General features: G+C 58.8%; 1 protein-coding gene and 1 pseudogene across 2 annotated transcripts in view; one reads left to right on the forward strand and one right to left on the reverse strand.

The window, feature by feature from the left end:
- RPTOR (regulatory associated protein of MTOR complex 1) overlaps nt 1-20,646 on the reverse strand; it is a 226,148-nt gene that overhangs the window by 69,791 nt on the left and 135,711 nt on the right. For both annotated transcript variants that reach the window (XM_058675485.1, XM_058675484.1), the window contains exon 7: nt 10,564-10,623. In XM_058675485.1, the coding sequence (XP_058531468.1) occupies nt 10,564-10,623 (60 nt within the window). The remainder of the gene's footprint in view (nt 1-10,563; nt 10,624-20,646) is intronic.
- Nucleotides 8,986-9,709, forward strand: LOC105942219 (macrophage migration inhibitory factor-like; annotated as a pseudogene).

Below are 20,646 nucleotides of genomic sequence, written 5' to 3' on the forward strand. Positions count from 1 at the left end.
ACCGACCTCGCCACAGGCATTTTTGCCTCCCACTGTCCACTCTGTCCTCCCAGAACAGACAGCCTGTCTGAACAGGTAGGTGCCCAGCGCAAGGGTGGGTGGGGGCTGGTGCTCCAGGCCTAGAACTTGCAGCTGGGACTCTGGGCAGGCCACCACCTCCCTGGGACTCGGTCACTCCTACAGAAGAAGAAAAACAGTACACGGCCCTGCAGGGAAGCGGAGACGCAGGCAGAGCCGGCACAGGCCTGGAGCACAGCGTGCCCAGCATGTCCCTGGAGCACTCTCCAAGCCCCGCCCCCAAGAACACCACTTCCGAAATTCAGTGTAACGGTGAGATGCTTTCACCAGCAAAGCCAGGCCCGGTCCCAGCCCTCCTGCCCGTGAGCTGCGGTGTGGGTGTGGCGAGTAAAGAACCGGCCCACCTGTGGGATGGCCAGCACACGGGCAACCGCAGAGACCCACCGTGCACCGTGTGCATGGCACAGTCCATGCAGAGAGCAGCAGCGGGCTGAGGTGGCCAGAAGGGCCCTGCTCCTTGGGTGGAGGGACTGGTACCTGGGTTGGGGGCCCCGCTGTGCAGGCCGGCAGATACACTGAAAGTCGCTGACTTCCATGGAAACCACCTCTGGCACAATGGTTTTGCATTGGAATGACCTGGACTCAAATGGCAGACAAACGAGGAGTGCACACACCAGGACCCCCGGGCCAAGCAGCGCCTACACAGGACAGGGCCCAGACCTGCAGCCTGTGGGGTGGCGCGGGAAGGCATGCTCAGAACCAGCAGGGGGAGTTGCCCAGAACCACCGGGTGGCTGCCTGCCAAGGCCAGCCTGGGTCTTTGTTCTCCAGGAAACATGGAAGAGAGCTCATCGGACAGTGACTGTCACACACCCCCTCCAGCAAGGTGAGGGAGCCTGGCGATGCGTGCTGCGCCGGAACAAGGCTCCAGTGGGGACATGGCATCTACTCAGTCCGGGGACACGGCACTGCGGTGTGCCTGCGAGACGAGCCGGCCCCGCCAGAGTGCACGCTGTTACCACGAAGGTCACCCGAGGCCCTTACCTCAGGGCTGGAGCCAGCCCTCAACTACACTGCCTTCCAAACCATGCCCACCTGCAGCTCTGTGCAGTGAGGAGGCTCAGTGCCAGCGAGGAGGGGAAATTAAAATGTGCAATGCTATGTGGCACGGCCTTTGTTTCAGCGACAAAGGGCAGATTTGGTCCCACTGTGCAGGAAAAGCAAGCTGTCAGGGCTGTGTGCAGAGCACCCACAGCTCCCCTGCACCCTGTCACCTTCTCAGAGCTGACCCCCTCCGTGCTGAGCACCCCTGCACTGTCACCTTCTCAGAGCTGACCCCCTCCGTGCTGAGCACCCACAGCACCCCTGCACTGTCACCTTCTCAGAGCTGACCCCCTCCGTGCTGAGCACCCACAGCACCCCTGCACTGTCACCTTCTCAGAGCTGACCCCCTCCGTGCTGAGCACCCACAGCACCCCTGCACCCTGTCACCTTCTCAGAGCTGACCCCCTCCGTGCTGAGTGCCCACAGCTCCCCTGCACCCCACTCTGCGTCCTCCCTCGTCCATCAGCCAGCCCTGGGCAGCTGCCCACATGTGCCCGGGTCTCCACCTACAGCTGGCTCAGATCATACCCAGGCTGGAAAGAAAACACTGTGTGTGCAAAGCAGCACATTTCCACAGCATTCCTCCCACACCTGAGCTGCACGAGGGACTCCAACTTCACAGCAGAGGGAATTCTAACCAAATACACCGTGCCTCGGACACGGGCACGGCCCTGCCAGCTGCAGCCAGGACCCACCGTGCCTCGGACGTGGGCACGGCCCTGCCAGCTGCAGCCAGAGCCTGGCCCAGCCCGCCTTCCTGTTCAGCACTCCAGCCGAGGAGGAGGTGATGGGCCAGCTGCCGATTCCCTGGTAAACCCCTGCTCCACTCAGCCCAGTAGTGCACCCCCGGGCAGGCCCTTAGCTGCACTGTGCGTGGTTTCCCATCCTCCACAGGTGCTTACAATAGCCCCCATCTCCACAGGGCTCCCGGACAGATGGAAAGGGCTTATAGGGAAGGCCCTCCACTCGGCACCCGGCTCACAGCAGGTGCTCCGCAGAGCACTGGCTCCCAGACTCTGGCGCTGCAGTAACCCAATCGCCAGACCCCAGCTCTGCACAGAACCCTGATTGCAGGGTCTTGGCTGCCGCTCCCGGGCGACCGGGGTACCACTCCCTAGCTTCTCTAGAAGCCGTGCCTTCAAACATGCTGTTTACAAAAGTGATGCTAACCATGAGCAACTTTCTTGGTACACTCTGAGCCTCTAGTGATCAGCATACTAACCAGCCACCTGCAAGAGGCTCAGTGCCTCTCGGGCCCCTGGAGCTTTCCGAGAACCCTAATATTTCCAGCATGGTTTAAGCGTTTCATTACTTAGTTTCAGGGCTGAAAAATGTCCCCTAATTTCCAAGCATGGATGTTACTGCCACGCTCTCCAAGGAGGCGGAATATAAATGCATGCTGTGCTATAACGGTACATTCATCAGGCTGCGAGCTTCGCACAGATAATTAGAAACTGGGGGAAGGCTCGCTCTAATTTACTTCCAGACACAGCAGCTTAATTAGAAAACAAACTCCCTCCCTGGCTTTAAGGATTGCTGAATGATGACACACACCCCACTGTGTCCTCCCCAGCTGGGCCGCGGCCACAAGCAACACCCTCGGCACAGTGACCACGCGGCCGTAGTCTGAGCAGTGGTGCTGCAGGGGGGTTGAGAGGAACCACACTGACCATGGAACTGCCCCCTGGCATCTCGGGGGCCCGGAAGCTTTCGGTCTCTCCCATGACCAGTAGGGTCAAGACATTGTCCCACACTGTCCCGGCTGGGTTTTCGGCCACCTGCCGGCAGCCATGGGTGCTGGGACAACCCAAGGTCATGGACAGAGCATGGAGCCAACGCTGATGGCCTTGAGGGCTCCAGCCCCAGAGGCCTGCACACACTATGGGGACAGTGCAGAGCTTCTGGAGATGGGTGGCAGGGGTGTGCGGGCACAGGACACGGGGGCACACAGAGGCCATTCAGCCCGAAGGACACAAAAGCCAGCTACTCAGTCCGTCATGTGGGACCTGGAGCCCGAGTCACCCAATGGTGTGGGTGTCCTCCAGGGACAGACCCCCACGTGGCGTGCAGACAGAGGGCTCAGAATCTGCAGAAAGCCAGGGGGAGGAGCAGATCCCGCGGCGGCTGCACTGCCCACACCTCCCTGGACATCATACATGGCGTGCCTCAGATGCCTTGAGTCGCAGCGTCCACGTCGCTGCCCCGCCCCGTCCATGCCGCCGCCACCCCCTCGGTCTGCAGTGCTGAGGGCTTTATTTAGAACAATGAACTGCTAACAAATATGAGAAACGTGAGGCGGGTGCACGGAGTTCATCCACGGGTCCAATCTACATTCCGACGTGCCGTCCTGCTGATGCGCCTGGGAGTTAGCGCCTGGAGGCCCAAGAGCTCGGGTCCCTACCTCTTATGTGGGAGAGCCAGATGGGGTGCCAGGTTCAGTGTGCCAGCCTGGACCAGCCCTGGCTATGGTGGGCATCTGAGAAGTACAAGAAGATGAAAACAAATAATCATTAAAATTATAACAATAATAACAGACACGAGACCAAGGAACCAAGAGACAGAACAGGTTTTTGCTTGGTTCTGTAATTCTCCTCAGAAAGAGCTACCTAAGACCAGCATCCCTTAAGGGGGACTGAACCTAGACCTGGCTAGTTCATTTCTCATCTAGCTCTGTGCTAAATCAATTTCCAGCCCCCAGCCTGGGAGGACAGTGGAAGCCGGCTCACGTTCTTGGGCCCTGCTCCCTTTGTGGGTGACCTGGAAGAGGCTCCTGCCTCGGCCGGTCCAGCCCTGGCCCCTGCAGCCCCTGAGGGAAGATGGCGCTTCTGCACCCCTCCTCCACTTCCCATCTCTGTAACCCTGCCTTTCAAAGAAGGAAATCTGCCAATCTCAGCCAACCTGGGCCCAAGACCAGCTTCCATGAGTGAAAACAGATACCGGGGCTGGGGCTCTTGGACCTGCCAGGGGACACTCAGGGAGGACGGCAGGGGCTCCTGGACCTGCCCGGGGAGGACAGCAGGGGGTCTTGGACCCGCCCGGGGACACGGGGAGGATGGCAGGGAAGCCACTCCGCACTGGAATGGCAGGGCTGCACATAAGCCCTCCGTCCCTGTGGCCGTGACTCAGATGGCTGGGAGGTAGGGACCGGGTGCCACTCATGGCCATGTGGCTCCAAACCTTACCTGCAATACAGCTGAATCAGTATCATGCAAATATTTTTATGAAAATCTTTCAGCTGTTCAAAAATTTATGTTTGGAAAAATTCTGTGGTTTCTTAAAACAGCAGCTACTGATAAATGTTTTAAGAAGAAACATTCGAGCTGCCCAGGTGAGGAGAAGCTGCCCTTGCAGCCAGACCATCTCCAGGGGCGGGAGGGGCAGGAGCCCAGGGCATGGCAGCCTCCCACTGCCAGGACAGGTGCTGGGTGGGAGCCCACTCCAGGGGCCTCCTGCTGACTGTGCTAGCGCCCCAGCGCCCAGGAGGGCCTCTTGTGAGCAGGCGCAGGGGCCAGTTGGCCTCAGGAGGAAGCAGCTGCTTTTTGAGCAGTCCATTTTGAAAAGCACTGGAGAAAAAAGCTCTCCGAAGGCTCTGTGTGTGTCAGAAGTCACCGCTGGGCGGGCTGGCCTGGACAGCACTGTGTCGTGCTGTGGGGAGCTCAGGACACCTTGTGGGTCACCCTCTCCCTCCCTGGCTGCTTTCAGACTTGCGATGTCCCTGCTGGGCGGCAGGAGTGACCAGCTCCCCTGTGGCCAGGGGGGACACCCCACCCACCAGCACAGGGCAGAGTGTGGGGAGGGCTGTGCTCGGGCACCGTCCTGGCCCGTGGTGTGGGCATGGGTGCCACTCTGCGTCTAACGTGGCTGCCGTCCTCTCTCCCTTCCCTCCACCCTCTGGCTCCTTCAGCCCCTCCCTCCAGGCAGGGATTTAATACAACAGAGGCCACAGACAGGAGCCTTGGCTGGACTGCGACCTGCCTGCCTTCACTGACCTGTGGGTTAATGTCACCAGGAGTTACCACACCCCGAGGGACCCCACATGGAGATGAGCAGGTGGGGGGCCCGAGGGGGCTGACAGCACCAGCAGCGAGAAGCTGCAGAGCTCCTGGCAGCCCACACCAGCTGTTCTGAGAAGAAATTTCCATAAAACGATAATGAGGTGGAAATCAGGATACGTTTCCAGGCGCATTCTCTGAATACAGGAAGCCCTTCCCAACATGAACGCCCCACACTTCCTCTTCAGCTTCGCCACCCTAACTTTAGACTTACTCACTAAACAACCTTCTTCTTTTTCAAGACAGATTTCTCTGCAGGGAGCCGGATGGGAAGTGGAGCAGCCCGGACAGGAGCCAGTACCCATATGGGATCCACCGTGGGCAAGCCACAGACCTGGCCACTGAGCCATGGCACCGGGCCCTGAGCGCTCTGTTCAGGGAGTGGAGGCACCACACGGGCAACGGGCACTGTCTGGATGCAGACATTTGGGGTGGCATCGGCCAGTTAGGACAACAGCTGTTACGGTGCCCGAGCCTGCCTCCAGCTTCCTGCTAAGGCACACCTGGGTGAGCAGGGTGACGGTGCCAGCTATGGGGGAGCCTGGCTACAGGGGAGACCTGCACGGAGCTGCCTGGCCCAGCCTCAATGGGCATGGGAAGCGAGCCAGCTCAGGAAGGCTATGGATGGAGAGGGAGAAATCTCCCAAACCAAGGGAGCGAAGGCTTTTACCCACTCAGAAACAGCCCTAGGAGGGCTGTGGCCAGGTAGTTTCTGGAGCTCTGAGAGCTTCTGCTACTAAAGCACAGAACGTTCCTTGGCATAGAAACCAAACCATCATTCAACCACTCACATCCAACCTGAGCTCTGCCAAGCCAAAGCGAGAGCAGCAGTGTGGCGCTGCAGCGGGTCTCAACCCGATTCACCTGGAACAGCTTCTCCTGCTGAGCCGGAAGCTGGAACAGCCACTCGGACAAGCCGGCAGGCCTCGAGAGCTGTTCCTAACAAGCTTTTAAAAACGTAAACCTCTTCAAAATCAGAAATCTAATTGCACAAATGGCCACAGATACATGATCAGCCCCCAACGCTCCTGGAGTCCCTGGCACCCCCACAGCTGCAAGACAAGCGTGAGCCCACGGCACAGGTCTACCCGCACTCCCCGAGGACAGTCCGGGGCACGACATGGCCAGATATGGCACCTATGGGACGCAAGCTGCTTTCTGCCTGTCCTCCAGCTAGGTTCCTGGGAGCAGGACAGCTGGGAGGGGCAGTGCGTCTACAGGGAAAGACTCAACAAAAATCCCTGGAGGGCACCCGTGACGCGGGCAGACCCCGTGTGGCACATCGCACTGGTGCTGCTGTCACCTTCCTCTGAGCCTCTCCAAAAGCCACCTGCTGTGGCCTCCATGTGCAACTGCCGAATGGCTTGTGACTGTGGCACCCTGAAATTCCCTTTGCAAAAGTGTCTCCTCACAGACTTTCATTCATTTTAAAAGATTTATTCATTCGTTTGTTTTACTTGAAAGGCAGAGTTATGGGGGGTGGGGAGAGACAGAAAGATTTTCCTCAAAGACTCATTCCCCAAATGGCCACAATGTGGAAGCTGAGCCAATCTGAAGCTAGGAGCCAGGAGCTTCTTCTGAGTCCCCCCATGGGTGCAGGGGAACAAGCACTTGGGCCGACTTCGGCACTTTCTCAGGCACATTATCAGGAGGTGGGCGGCAGGCAGAGTAGCCAGGACTGGAACTGGTGCCCACCGGGATGATGGCATCATAGATGGAGGATTAGCACGCTATACCACCACGCTGGCCCCACGTCCTTTTTAGTTGGGTTTTGCTTTCTGAGTTCTCACTGTCCCTCTCTCTCTGTAACTCTGCCTGAGTTCTGCAACGCCTTCTTGGATTGTGGGTGTGTGACTGCAGACACGTTGTCCAGGCTGGAGCCACTCAGAGTACACACCCCACCTCAGATCGAGTCCTGCTTGGTGACACTCAGCTGAGGGTGCCAACCAGAGACTGGGCTGCTTCCAGCCCAGCTGCTGCTAATGCACGTGGGACAGCAGCAGAGGACAGGCCAAGCCCTGCGGCCAACGCAGCCACGTGGGGGACCCAGAAGCAACTCTGGGTTCCTGGTGTGGCCCAGGGTCACTTGGAGAAAGATGGCTCACTGTCCCTCTCTCTGTAACTCTGCCTTTCAAATGATAAATAAGCAAGTCTTTAAAAATAAGATGCCAAGTTGCTATGTATGATTCCAGCTCTGGGAATGACCAGACCTCAGACCAGAACATGAGTCAAGGGAGGAGCCAGCAGAGGCAGGCATGACCCCGGGGGCACTGCGGAGTGCTGGCTGCGAGGCTCTGCCAGCGGGCAGCTGGAGAGTAAGGCAAGGCGAGGGTCGGTCTCCATGACCTCAACAGTGTTCAATCCCGAGCCTGGAACTGGAGACTGGTGAGGTGGAGCCCAGGAGACTCAACAACAGGTCGGAGCCACGTATGTGTGACTAGGACACGGGTGACTCCATAGGCTGGAGCCATATGTGGGGAGGACCACGATATGAATGACTGTTCACAGCCCCCCTTTAGGCCTGACTGCGTCACCGGAAGCCCTGGAAGTGGCTATGGACAGATGGATGCTCTCCTGGGTGTCAGCACCCTGAGCCCAGGCTCCCCAGGAAGACCTTTGGGGGACATGCTGAGCCCTGTCTGCAGCTGTGGACACCAGCACTGGAGGGGAAATGGTGGGGGGTGGCCTTGGTGGTGTCCCCGCATGGCCCATATCCGCCAGCTATGCAGAGGGCATCAGCATCCCATGTGCCTGGGACACACAGCCAAGAAAGGCTGAAGGAAGTGGATGGCTCATGCCAAAGACACAGTACAACATGGGAGGGGAGGCAGCCAAGGTTTGGGGTCACTATGACCATGGGGGAACCCAAACCACTGGCTACTACATGCTTTGACCGAGGGGGACACCCCAAGTACCCCTGAGGTCCCTCTGCCACAGGTCCTCAATGCTCCCCTGCAAAGCTCCCCACGGCTTCAAACCCAGTGGGCTGACGCCACCTGTCAACACTGCAAGCCACACCCTGTCCAGCCAGCCCTGCTCCCAACAAGGCGTCACAGCCCTGTGGGCTATGACCGGCTCTGAGGCCGAGCATGCATCTTCCTGTCCTGCGGACGCTGGCCAATGTGTCCTGCGTGCGTCCTTGCCATAGTGCCCACTCTGCTGTGAGGCTGAGCGCACACAGCCCCAGTTCCCAGACCCCCACTCAGAAGGAAGAGGAAGTTGTGGTGAGGTAGGTAGCTAGTTCAGGGTCACGAGCTTGGAAGCCATCCCCCCCCACTCCCACCACCTGGGTGTTATCTCCCGCCCACCTGTGACTCTCACCTGCCATCACCTGGAACCCGAGAGGGGGCGGTATTGCAGTGTTGAGCAAGCATTCCCCTCAAGCCCCGCTACAGGCCCGTGGTAGGGAGGGGCTCTCTTTCTAGGTCCTGTGCCTCCTCAGCACCTGCTTGCTCTCTGGCTTCCCACAGACAGACTCTGAGGACAGGGAGCCCCTGAGCATGGTTCCTGTGTTCCCCTGTTCATGCTCGGGCGGGACAGTGCAGACAGCAACGCTAAGACGCTTTGTAATTCTAATGTGTGTACTGTCGGGAGTTCCAGGAGAGGCGAGGCCTGGCAGAGGTGGAATGTGGGCAGAGAAGCCAGGGAAAGGTGACTGTCTGCAGCTTTGTGTGTCCAGGTTATTCGATGCATGTCTCTTGGGATAACTTGTACTGCTGGGGAAGCTGGGACACATGGATTTCAGGGTAATGACCATTTGCTCGCAACAAAGTGAGGCTTCAGGACATTTTGCTAAAACTTTCTGTTCAGTTTGTCGCAGCAGCCCCACAGTGCAAGAGCCAACATGCTGATGTTCGTCGTGAACGCCAACGTGCCCCGCGCCTCCGTGCCGGACGGGCTTCTGTCCGAGCTCACCCAGCAGCTGGCGCAGGCCACGGGCAAGCCGGCGCACTACATCGCAGTGCACGTGGTCCCGGACCAGCGTTCGGCGGCCCCAGCGAGCCGTGCGTGCTCTGCAGTCTGCACAGCATCGGCAAAATAGGCGCCGCGCAGAACCGCACCTACAGCAAGCTGCTCTGCGGCCTGCTGGCCGAGCGCCTGCGGGTCAGCCCAGACAGGATCTACGTCAACTACGACGACAGGAGTGCAGCCAACGTGGGCTGGAACGGCTCTGCCTTCGCCGGAGGGCCACCCGAGCTTGGCCGCTGCCCTGCACCCTTCATCAGCAGTGTCCCTGCCCACTCTCTGCCCCGCTCCAAAATCAGGAGAAATAAAACGGTTCAGAGACAAAATAACAAACAACAAAAAAACACACAACTTTCTGTTTAGCTGAGTTGTAAGTGTGTCTCACAAGACTAACAAAAACATAGTCTTCATCCATCTCCTCGTCTACACTGCACTCCCCCAGGAAGGGGCGCCGTGGGGCCACACTGCCCATCACCTGTCTACACTGCACTCCCCCAGGAAGGGGCACCGTGGGGCCACACTGTCCATCTCCTTGTCTACACTGCACTCCCCCAGGAAGAGGCTCCGTGAGACCACACTGCCCATCACCTGTCTACACTGCACTCCCCCAGGAAGGGGCACCGTGGGGCCACACTGCCCATCACCTGTCTACACTGCACTCCCCCAGGAAGGGCCTCCGTGGGGCCACACTGCGGCTTCCACATACACATCATACTGCTTAGACAATTGTCCCGGATCCCATTAGGGTGTTCCACTTGGAGCCCTGTGCCCCAGGGGCCCCATAGCCGACTTGAGCGCGTGGGAGCCTTGGAAGCTGGCTGGGGTTTGTGGAGGGCGGCTGGCTTGTCCTGTCCAAAGAACGAATCCTGGTCTTTGCCATTGTTGTGCATCAAACTTGCCCAAGTGCCAGCTTGTCTGTGAACTACAGCAGTCACACTGATCGCGGCACAATGGTTCAGACAATCCTGTCACATTCCCATAGGCCTAGAAGGGTGAGTCACACGGACAAGCAACCAGGAACACCAGGTCTGGCTCTGAGTCGTGGGACCTAACGTCCGGTTCAAGGGGCTTGGCTCAGGAGATATGGAGCCCAGGGGAGCCTTCTGGAACAGGCACTTCCAGACAGGACCAGGATGGGGCCGGGGCCGGGCGGGAAGCCAGGGAAAAGCTTGGCTCTAACCAGCCATGTTCATCAGAAAAAGCAGAAGTGACCGGCAGGCACACAGATGTGTTTCTGCTCTGACGTGGAGTCCGCAGGAATTCACAGTGTGCGAAAGAACAGTTTTATTCCTCTTCTCTCAGCCGGCTCCCCTACCCCACCCCCTGCAATCGCCGCCATGCTCTGAGAACAAGAGAGGGCGCGGGGAGGCAGGCGCAGGTGGCGCGGGGAGGCAGGCAGGTGGCGCGGGCCCGGCCCTACTTACTTTTCTATCAGGTCCAGTGTGACTCCGGGCACGAGCCTGACACATTTTTGCATGCAAAACCTGTGAAGAAGGAAAGGACGGTGAGTGACAGGTGTAGGACAGGTGGGCAGTGAGGCGCCGGCGAAGCCGTCACCTCTGACGTTGGCATCCCCGGAGCTCGAGGCCCGCCACTCCACTTCCGACCCAGCTCCCTCCTGACGCAGCTGGGGAAGCAGTGGAGGACGCCCCAGTCCGTGGGCCCTGCACCCACAGCGGAGACCCAAGCCTCCCAGCTTCTGGCTTCAGCCTGGCCCGGCCCTGGCCTTTTAGGGAGTGAGCCAGCAAGCAGATCATCCCTCCCCTCCCTCCCCATCACCCTGCCTCTCAAAGACACATAAACGTTCAGAAGTGAAGCGAGAGAGTGCAGCTGAGCAGGACGGGGTGAGCTCTGGAACGTCTGGGAGGCGCGGCAGGAAGTCATGCAGCCTCCTCCCAGGAGCACCAAGGAAAGCAAGCCCAAGACACAAACTCTGTGTAGACCCTAAGAGCAGCTGAGACTTCGGGGTGCAGGCAAATGCCCCCCAGGGCTGGCAGGAGCCAGGACGGCTGGCACACAGAGCAAGGCAGGACCAAAAGCAACAGATGCCAATCCCCTTACATTTTGAAAACACACGTGTATTTATGTGAGTTGACAGAGGGGAGAGGTGGGGACAGAGATGTTCCCTCTGTGGGCCATCCTGTGCTGCTCTCCCAGAGTCAGCTCGGAGCTGCACAAGCAGCAGGCGGGACACAAAAGGACAGGCCCTGGGGAGGACCCACACTGGATGCTGGTATCACAGGCAGTAGCTTAACCTGCTGTGTCGCAATGCTAGCCCCCCCCACCCCTACATTTAAAATTCAGAATAAGCCCCCTCAAAACCAGCAGCAGGCACACGCAGTTCCTGACGCGGGAGCGGTCCCACTGTGGATCCTGCTTGGCCATGATGGGGCAGTGCCGGTCACCTGGAGGACGCTGTGCAGTGCCATCCCAGCGGTGGTGCTGGTCAGGGGCAGCGGGGGCAGCCCACGGTCAGTCCCAGGGCCGTAAGTCACTGTCAGTGTGTCAGGTGAGTTTACGTGACAGCGGGGCTATCAGGGTGCACCTGTGCTTGTGTCTACAAAATGTATCCCAACATACTGCTGCTGCGAGAGAAGGGAAGGACAGGAGAAAGCAGTGAGCCCCGGGTGGACACTGCTCAGGGACCAGGCACAGGGAGGACACTGCTCAGGGACCAGGCCCCGGGGAGGACACTGCTCAGGGACCAGGCCCCGGGTGGACACTGCTCAGGGACCAGGCCCCGGGTGGACACTGCTCAGGGACCAGGCACAGGGAGGACACTGCTCAGGGACCAGGCCCCGGGGAGGACACTGCTCAGGGACCAGGCACAGGGAGGACACTGCTCAGGGACCAGGCCCCGGGGAGGACACTGCTCAGGGACCAGGCCCCGGGTGGACACTGCTCAGGGACCAGGCCCCGGGTGGACACTGCTCAGGGACCAGGCACAGGGAGGACACTGCTCAGGGACCAGGCCCCGGGGAGGACACTGCTCAGGGACCAGGCCCCGGGTGGACACTGCTCAGGGACCAGGCCCCGGGGAGGACACTGCTCAGGGACCAGGCCCCGGGGAGGACACTGCTCAGGGACCAGGTCACGGGTGGACACTGCTCAGGGACCAGGCCCCGGGGAGGACACTGCTCAGGGACCAGGCCCCGGGGAGGACACTGCTCAGGGACCAGGTCACGGGTGGACACTGCTCAGGGACCAGGCCCCGGGGAGGACACTGCTCAGGGACCAGGCCACAGGGAGGACACCGCTCAGGGACCAGGCACAGGGAAGACACTGCTCAGGGACCAGGCCCCGGGGAGGACACGGAGCTGCCCCTGCCACAGGCACAGACCCTCTCGGCCACTTCAGGACCAGCTTGGCCTGGCACATGGTGGTGAAATGTGGGTGAGGACCTGGTAGTGGACAGACACAAGGAACCAGAGCCGTGTGTGGCTCTAAGTCCTGTGCGTACCAGCCTGCTCCGGAGCTGCTTCCTACCCATAATGCACTTGCTGATTGGGGTTTACGGAGTCCAGCAGTAACAAAATCACTTGGAGCAGATAATCCTTTTGTCAATAACAAGCAGGTGTGGGCAGGACTGAGGGCCACGTGGGACACAAGTCCCCATTCACCGGCCTTTCCAAGGTGGTTTTCTTTCTTTTCTTTTTTCTGTCTTTGTTTCTTTTTTAAAGATTTATTTATTTATTAAGATTTTATTATTATTGGAAAGCCGGATATACACAGAGGAGGAGAGACAGAGAGGAAGATCTTCCCCCCGATGTTTCACTCCCCAAGTGAGCCGCAACGGGCCGGTACGCGTCAATCCGATGCCAGAAGCCAGGAACCTCTTCCGGGTCTCCCACGCGGGTGCAGGGTCCCAAAGCTTTGGGCCGTCCTTGACTGCTTTCCCAGGCCACAAGCAGGGAGCTGGATGGGAAGTGGAGCTGCCGGGATTAGAACCGGCGCCCATATGGGATCCCGGGGCTTTCAAGGCGAGGACTTTAGCCACTAGGCCACGCCGCCGGGCCCAAGATTTATTTATTTTTATTGGAAAGAAAGAAGGAGTGATAGAAAGATCTTCCACCCACTGGTTCACTCCCCAAGTGGCCGCAACGGCTGGAGCTGAGCTGATCTGAAGCCAGGAGCCTCTTCCAGGTCTCCCACGTGGGTGCAGGGTCCCAAAGCTTTGGGCCGTCCTCGACTGCTTTCCCAGGCCACAAGCAGGGAGCTGGATGGGAAGTGGAGCTGCCAGGATCAGAACCAACGCCCATATGGGATCCTACACATGCAAAGTGAGGATTTAGACACCAGGCTACCATGCCAGGCCCCCAAGGATGCTTTCAATGATAAAATGAGGTGTTTATTTATACTTGAAATGCAGAGTTACACAGAGACAGACAAAGAGAGGACAGAGGGAGAGCTTGAGGGAGAGAGAACAAACACCTAATCCACTAAGCTTTACTTCCCAGATGGCTACAACGGCCAAGGCTGGGCAAGACAAAGGAAGGAGCCTGGAGCCCCACCTGGCTGTCACGTGGGCCAGGGCCCAGGCACGGAGCTGACTCCTCTGTTACTTGTCACATGCAATGCTGATGTTGTGGGCGGTGGCTTGACCCACCGGGCCACAATGCTCGTCCAAGGGTGCTTTTGAACACACGTGTAGGTGGCACACACACGCCTTGCAGCAGGTGCTCTGGCTGTGCTGGGCACCACACCCTACCCAAGTGCCGGCTCCAGTCGGCGACTCAGCACTTCCAAATAGCTTCCTGCGATGCACGTGGGCAAGCAGAAGCTAGGCCCGACATTCGGGTCCCCTGCCGGTCACGTGCAAGGTGAGCTTGGCCGAGCAGCTGACACATCACTCAGGACACACACATTCCAGATCCGAGTGCCTGGGTGTGGGCCCCAGCTCTGTTCTGACTTCTCCTGGGCTTCAGGTCCCCAGTTTCCGCTTGGCCCAGTCCCGCCCACCGGGAGCCAGCAGGTGGATGCCCGGCTTCTAAGAGCAGACCATCCCCCATCCTCACCCACGGACCGTCACGCACGGCCTGCTCGGCTGGCAAGGCTCTAAGACACACAGTCCGTACTGGTGCGAGAAAGAATGCAGACCCACAGGGCCCCCGAGGCCCCGCGAGAGTGTGTTGCGACCTCCGCACGCCAGGAAACACGTCCCCATCGTCTCCTGGAAGTGGACATACTGTATCAGTGCTCAGTAGGATCCACACAGAGCACTCAGCGTCACCCTTCCTGATGGCAAATATGAAATACACCAAAGCAAAGGAAAAAGAGGAAACCAAGGAAACTGGAACACCCCAAGTGTCCTGGGTGCTGTGTCACCCCACATGGGCACCGGTTCAAGCTTCCAATCCAGCTCACTACTCACGTACCTGAGACCCAAGTGCTTGGGCCTCTGCACCCACGTGGGAGACCTGGAAGACGCGCCGGGTAGATCCTGGTCTAACACCACCGTTCAGGTGCAGAGAGTGAGGCATGTTCAGAGAGCAGAATGGCTCTAAGGCACCAACACAAGGCAACCCCAGCAGCACTACAGGGTGTGGTGTGTCTCCGATCACTCAGCCTCACAGCCCCCTGAAAGATCAGGGGCCGAGATGGGAGTCTTCACACACAAGGGATGGAGCAAACGACCGAGCAGCCTCGGGGCAGGCGTGACCTGGGTGGGGAGGCTCCCCCCACAAAGGCCCGACACAGTGGCCCTCAGGGACTGGACTCCATCACTCTGAGGTGCAGGTGGACGGATTCTGTAAGGCTGACCCTTCAGGCCATGGGGTTAGCACAGAGGAAAAACAAAAAACCCACACCTCCCAGGAGACCCCAGTGCGGCCAGGAACTGGGATGAGGACACACACAGAGCGATGGGAACGCGTGTGCAGCCCAGCACCACTGCACTCTAGCGGCTTCCTAGGCACGACACACTGAGCTTTCTGCGGCAGCTAGGAAGCGCCCGTGTACAGGTGTCGGCTCCACTCTCCCTTCCAGCTTTCTGCTGCTGTGCAGCCTAGGAGACAGCAGGGGACGGCTCCAGAACCTGGGGGCTGGACACCCCCGCGGGCGGCCCGGACAGCGCTTCTGGCTCCAGCCCGGCACAGCTCCACCTGTCAGGGCATTCGTGAAGTGAAGCAGCAGTGAGGATGTGGTCCTCGGCCTTTTTAATCAAGTGAAAACAACCCATGGAAGCTAGGCAGCTTGGGAGCCAGACCCAGGGCGCCAGGCTGAAGCCAGTGGCCCACATGGGCAGCAGAGCCCACGAGCCAGGTTGACCTGGGGCACACAGACCTAGGACGGGCTGCCCCTCACGGTTTCTGCTGCCATGTCCAGGGCCCACCGCAGATCCGCCATGCTTCTGCCCCCCTCCCCGAAGGCCTGCTCCTTTCTTTCTGGGGTCTTTAGGCAGGCAGCTGCTGTCTGCACCCTGGGGTCCACATGGATGCCGTCACAGTGGCTTTCATGAACTGGGCTGTTTTAACCTGGTCATTCTGAATACAAAGCAAGCTGCCAGAGACGTCAGCTTTTAAATAACCCTTAAAAAATCAGGGCATATAGCTTGAAGTGGCAATAACCGCACCACTGAAAGTAAAGCAAGTCAACAGCTTCCACTCCGAGGGTCTCATCTCACGCAGCGGGCCAGGGAAGCAGCACACTTTGCATGGTTGAGAAACACCAGGGGGCCGGCCCTGCTGCGGCAGCCCCGCCCTGGCTCCAGAAGGGCCAGGCTGAAGGGTGGCCTCACTGGCATTCTGGCGGGATGCTGGAGTGGCAGTCGGAGGCCCGAGGAACTGACTTTGGAAACACACCATTCTCTTTCTGCTGCTTGTTCCTGCGTCTCTGCACTTACGCAAACAAGCTCTCGGCTCAGCCGAGGAAGCGACACTGCGCTACGGCCTGCAGTGCTGCCCGGCGACCGGACCACACACAAAGCCGCTCGAGGCTTCTGAACCGCGGTGATTCCGTCCTCTGACACTGACGCACGACCTTCACATGCCTGTCAATTTCTGGCACAGCAGAGCTGGCCAGCTGCTTGGGAGTGTCCAGGGCACTTGTCAGGGCCAGACATGGAGCAGCACCCTCCCAGCTCCCCTGGCCTCCAGGCCCAGGACCCTGGTGACATCATCAGGCTGCAGTTCAGACCAGCTGCTAAGGCCCTCGGCCAAGCCATGGCACCAGATGTCCTGGGCACAGATCAGCTGCTGAAGGCTCAGTCCACAAGGGCCCCAGGCCTGCACACGTGCTGCTGTGCGAATTAGAAAGACGCCAGGAAGTGAGGGCAACTGTGGTTGTAAGAAAAATAGCTAAAAAACAAAGCTTAAATGGTATTTGGGGTGGGTGGTAGCAAAACAGTAATTTATGAAAAACTATCCATAAAAACAGAGCAATGACAGAAGCAGCAGTTACGGTTTGGGTGATTTATGCAAAGTGCTCCTTAGAAGACGTCCAGGCCCAGCGGCGGCGGGAGGCTGTCGGGGAGCCCTCCCGGCCCGCACAGGCGGCGCCATGCTCCTCCACTTTGCCATCTGTTTCTGTTCTTGAAGAACACCAGGATCTGCAGGGAGGCTCCTTGCCTCCACGCCGCCATCCCAGACAGCTCTGCTGTGCCGACAGACAGCCGCACTCCCTCCTGGAGGTCGCTGAGGACCACCGGCCCAGAAGAGCCCCGGAGAAGCCCGCCACATCACCGGGAAGGCCACCTTGCTGTTTCCACGTCGGCCTGTCAGGCCATGGTGAACGGGAGCATTTCCCGGGCTCCGTGGGCCTTTGCCAAGTGAGCAGAGAACAAGCCAGAAGCAAAACCAACCAAACCAAAAAACAACTTGAGTGACTCGGGTGAGCACTGGGACGACCCCCGCGGCGTCCTCCATGCAGCCCGACACCGGCACCCTGGAGCCCTGGGCCACATCCAGCTGGCCACACAGGGACAGCCTTGCAGGGGGCGTAGAAGGGACGTGTTCCCTGTGTCCAGGTGTCCTCCCCGGCGCCTCCTGGGCCTCCTCTATCCCTGCCTGTGAGGGCAGATGGTCATTATCTCACGTCACGGTACAGCCACATGAACTGCAACCCTCTGCTGTGCCCGTGTGCACCCCCAGCTTTTCCCACACCCCAGGTCGCCTCTGCACTCATGGTTACCGTGGTCCTCCCAGCCCCAGCATCCCCTCTGCTCCCACAGTTCACGGGGTGGAAGAGCTGCGGGAGGAGGGACGATCAGAGCCCAGAGAAGGACACAGCCGCAGAGCCCGCGGCCACGGAGCGGACACTCCAGTGCCTTTATCCACCAAGTAAAGAAACAGCAATACATCACCTCAAACAAAAAACTGAAACGTCCCCTCCTCCCTGTGGGCATCGCCTGTGGCAGACACAGGGCCGGACACCTGAGGCCACCAGAGGCCAAGGGGGCAGGACTAATGTATATTTTAGGAAAAATAAAAAAGTCACCAGTAACCTGTGTGCTTTCAATGGGAGCAGCTGATGCCTTGTGGGAGCCCCTGCTTGGAGTACGGGAAGGGAGCGCTCGGCGGGTGGCAGTGGGACGTCTGGGAGGGCCAGGCGGTGGGGCGGGAAGGAGGAGGGTGCCTGGGAGGGAGGAGGGCGCCTGGGAGGGAGGAGGGCGCCTGGGAGGGCCAGGTGGTGCAACGGGAAGGAACAGAGCTCCCTGGAGGAAGGGGCGGTGGGTGGCGACTCAGCCACCACTGTAGGGACTGGACCAGGACAGAACTTGCACCTGACTGATACAAGCTACTGAAAATGAGCACATACTCTTTTTATAAAGAGCAGAAACAGGAAAAGAAATGGAAAGTGTGTGGGAGAGAAGGGGGTGGTGCTGTGGCGTGGGGAACTAAGCCACCAGCTGCGGTGCTAACGTCCCATGAGTGCCAGCTTGAGCCCTGGCTATTCCAGTTCCAGCACAGCTCACTGATAATGCGCCCAGGAAGCAGCGCAAGACGGAGCAAGTGTCTGAGAGGCCATGATGGAGCTCCTGGAAGCCGGCACCTGCTTGGCTCAGCCCCAGTCGTTCAGCCACTGGCAGTGAACCAATGCATGGAAGATCTGTCATCTTTATGAATAAAATATAAGCCCTTACAAAACATTTAAGAATGGGGGCTGCCATTGTAGCGGAGTGCTCTCTTCAGCACCAGGATCCCATGTGGGCACTGGCTCTATTCCGGCTGCTCCACTTCCCATCCAGCTTCCTGCTTGTGGCCTGGGAAAGCAGCAGAAGATGGCCCAAAGCATTGGGCCCCTGGGCCCACGCAGGAGACCTGGAAGAAGTTCCTGGTTCCTGGCTTCAGACCAGCCCAGCTCAAGCCACTGTGGTCATTTGGGGATTTAACCAGAAAATAGAGGATCTCTCTCTTTCTGCCTTTCAAATAAAAAAATAAGTCTTTAAAAATGTTTAAAAATTGGGGCCCAGCAGCGTGGTCAAGCGGCTAAAGTCCTCGCCTTGAAAGCCCCGGGATCCCATATGGGCGCCGGTTCTAATCCCGGCAGCTCCACTTCCCATCCAGCTCCCTGCTTGAGGCCTGGGAAAGCAGTCAAGGACGGCCCAAAGCCTTGGGACCCTGCACCCATGTGGGAGACCCAGAAGAGGTTCCTGGTTCCCAGCTTCGGATCGGCACACACTGGCTCGTTGCGGCTCACTTGGGGAGTGAATCATCGGATGGAAGATCTTCCTCTCTGTCTCTCCTCCTCTGTGTATATCCGGCTTTCCAATAATAATAAAATCTTTAAAAAAATGTTTAAAAATGTATTTTACAACAAATGCGGGTTAGACCGTGCATGGGCATCAGCAGGTTTTATTCCCAAACAAACCTATCTTTGGCTTTCATTTTCCTTGAACTTTCTTTAGGACTCTCAAGAAGCACCTCCCCAGCCTGTGCAGAGCCAGGAGCAATGTGGACCCGGCCGTCAAGGCCACCAGGGAGGGAGGCAGGCCGCCTTCGTCTGTCTTGCCCTCTCTGCTTCCTCCCCTGTCCCTGGGCACTCCCCGCGGGCTCCTCTTGCCTGGCGTTGCCAAGGACGCCCAGGGCAAGTGCCCAGAACAAGCTTCTGAATTACTAATGCTCCGCTAATAGCTCCGATGCAACATTTATCAATTAAGAAGCCTGTGGGCACCAGATCCCTCGGCTGCTTTATGGACCATGACGTGTGCCCATTAACTTCACAGAAGCAGATGGACACGACGGTGCTCCGTGGTGCTCTCACTGCTGGCTGCAGGACTTGGCGGGCAAAGCCAGGAGCGGCTCAGGTGCAGCAAAGCTGAGAACCACAGGGGCTCCCTGGTGTGCCAAGAGGCGCTCACCTCTGGCGTTCTGGGAACAAACAAGTGAATTCACACTGACTACCACTGAATCTAAATGTAAAATGTGTTCTCTGATGTGCCTGACACACACTCTCCCTTGAAGGCAGTTTACAGGGAGAGGGAAAGACGGGAGGGAGGGAGAGGCAGCTTCCATCTGTTGGTTTACTTCCCAAATGGCACAGCAGCCAGAGCTGGGGTGGTCTGAAGCTCGGAACCTGGAGCTTCACCTGGGTCCCCCACAGGGGTGGCAGGGCTCACACAGTATCAGGGAGCTGGACGGAGCTTGAGCCCATGCCCACAGGGCTGCTGGCACTGCGGGCGGAAGTGCGACCTGCCCCGTCTCAGGCGCTCTCTGTGTTTACACACACACACACTGCTCTAACCTAGGTCACTCTATGGTTTGCTCTTTCTCTGAATTCTCATGGTTCAACCATACTATTCCTCATGCAACATTCTTAGAAGCATTTGGGGTGCACAGAAAATGTGATAGGAAAAAAAAGCATTGGGAAGATGATTTGTGATCTAATAGCTGCTTGCAAGGAAAGTGAGCAAAACTAATCCCAAGAGGTGCTGCAGGTACCAAGAGCCTGAGCCAGGAGCCAGGGCAGCACCAGGGCAGTGGGTCAGGAGCCAGGGTGGGGCGCTGCAGGTACCAAGAACCTGAGCCAGGAGCCAGGGTGAACCGGGGCAGTAGGCCAGGAGCCAGGGCAGCACCGGGACAGTGGGCCAGGAGCCAGGGTGGCACCGGGACAGTGGGCCAGGAGCCAGGGTGGCACCAGGGCAGTGGGTCAGGAGCCAGGGTGGGGCGCTGCAGGTACCAAGAGCCTGAGCCAGGAGCCAGGGTGCACTGGGGCAGTGGGCCAGGAGCCAGGGTACACCGGGGCAGTGGGCCAGGAGCCAGGGTGGCTCCAGGGCAGTGGACCTTGCCCAGCCCAGAGGACCCAGCCTGCCTGTGGCCACATCCCGCTTGCTAGGACAGCAGCCTGCAGGATAGGCTAAGGGGCCTGGTCAGCTGGGCCACAGACTCGGGGGACAGAGGGCCTTGCCACTAACCCAGTCTATCAGAGAAGACCCTGCTCTGGGTCGCACACAAAGCACACAGACAATGCCAGGTTCTGTCTTGCCCTGCCTTGATAAGCTGTAACAAATGGAACATTGAGTTAAACACAGCAAGGAAGCCCTGAGCGCAGCCTGTGGAAAGCTGCCCTAC

Source organism: Ochotona princeps, chromosome 17 (assembly GCF_030435755.1).
Source record: "Ochotona princeps isolate mOchPri1 chromosome 17, mOchPri1.hap1, whole genome shotgun sequence".
Lineage (NCBI taxonomy): Eukaryota > Metazoa > Chordata > Mammalia > Lagomorpha > Ochotonidae > Ochotona > Ochotona princeps.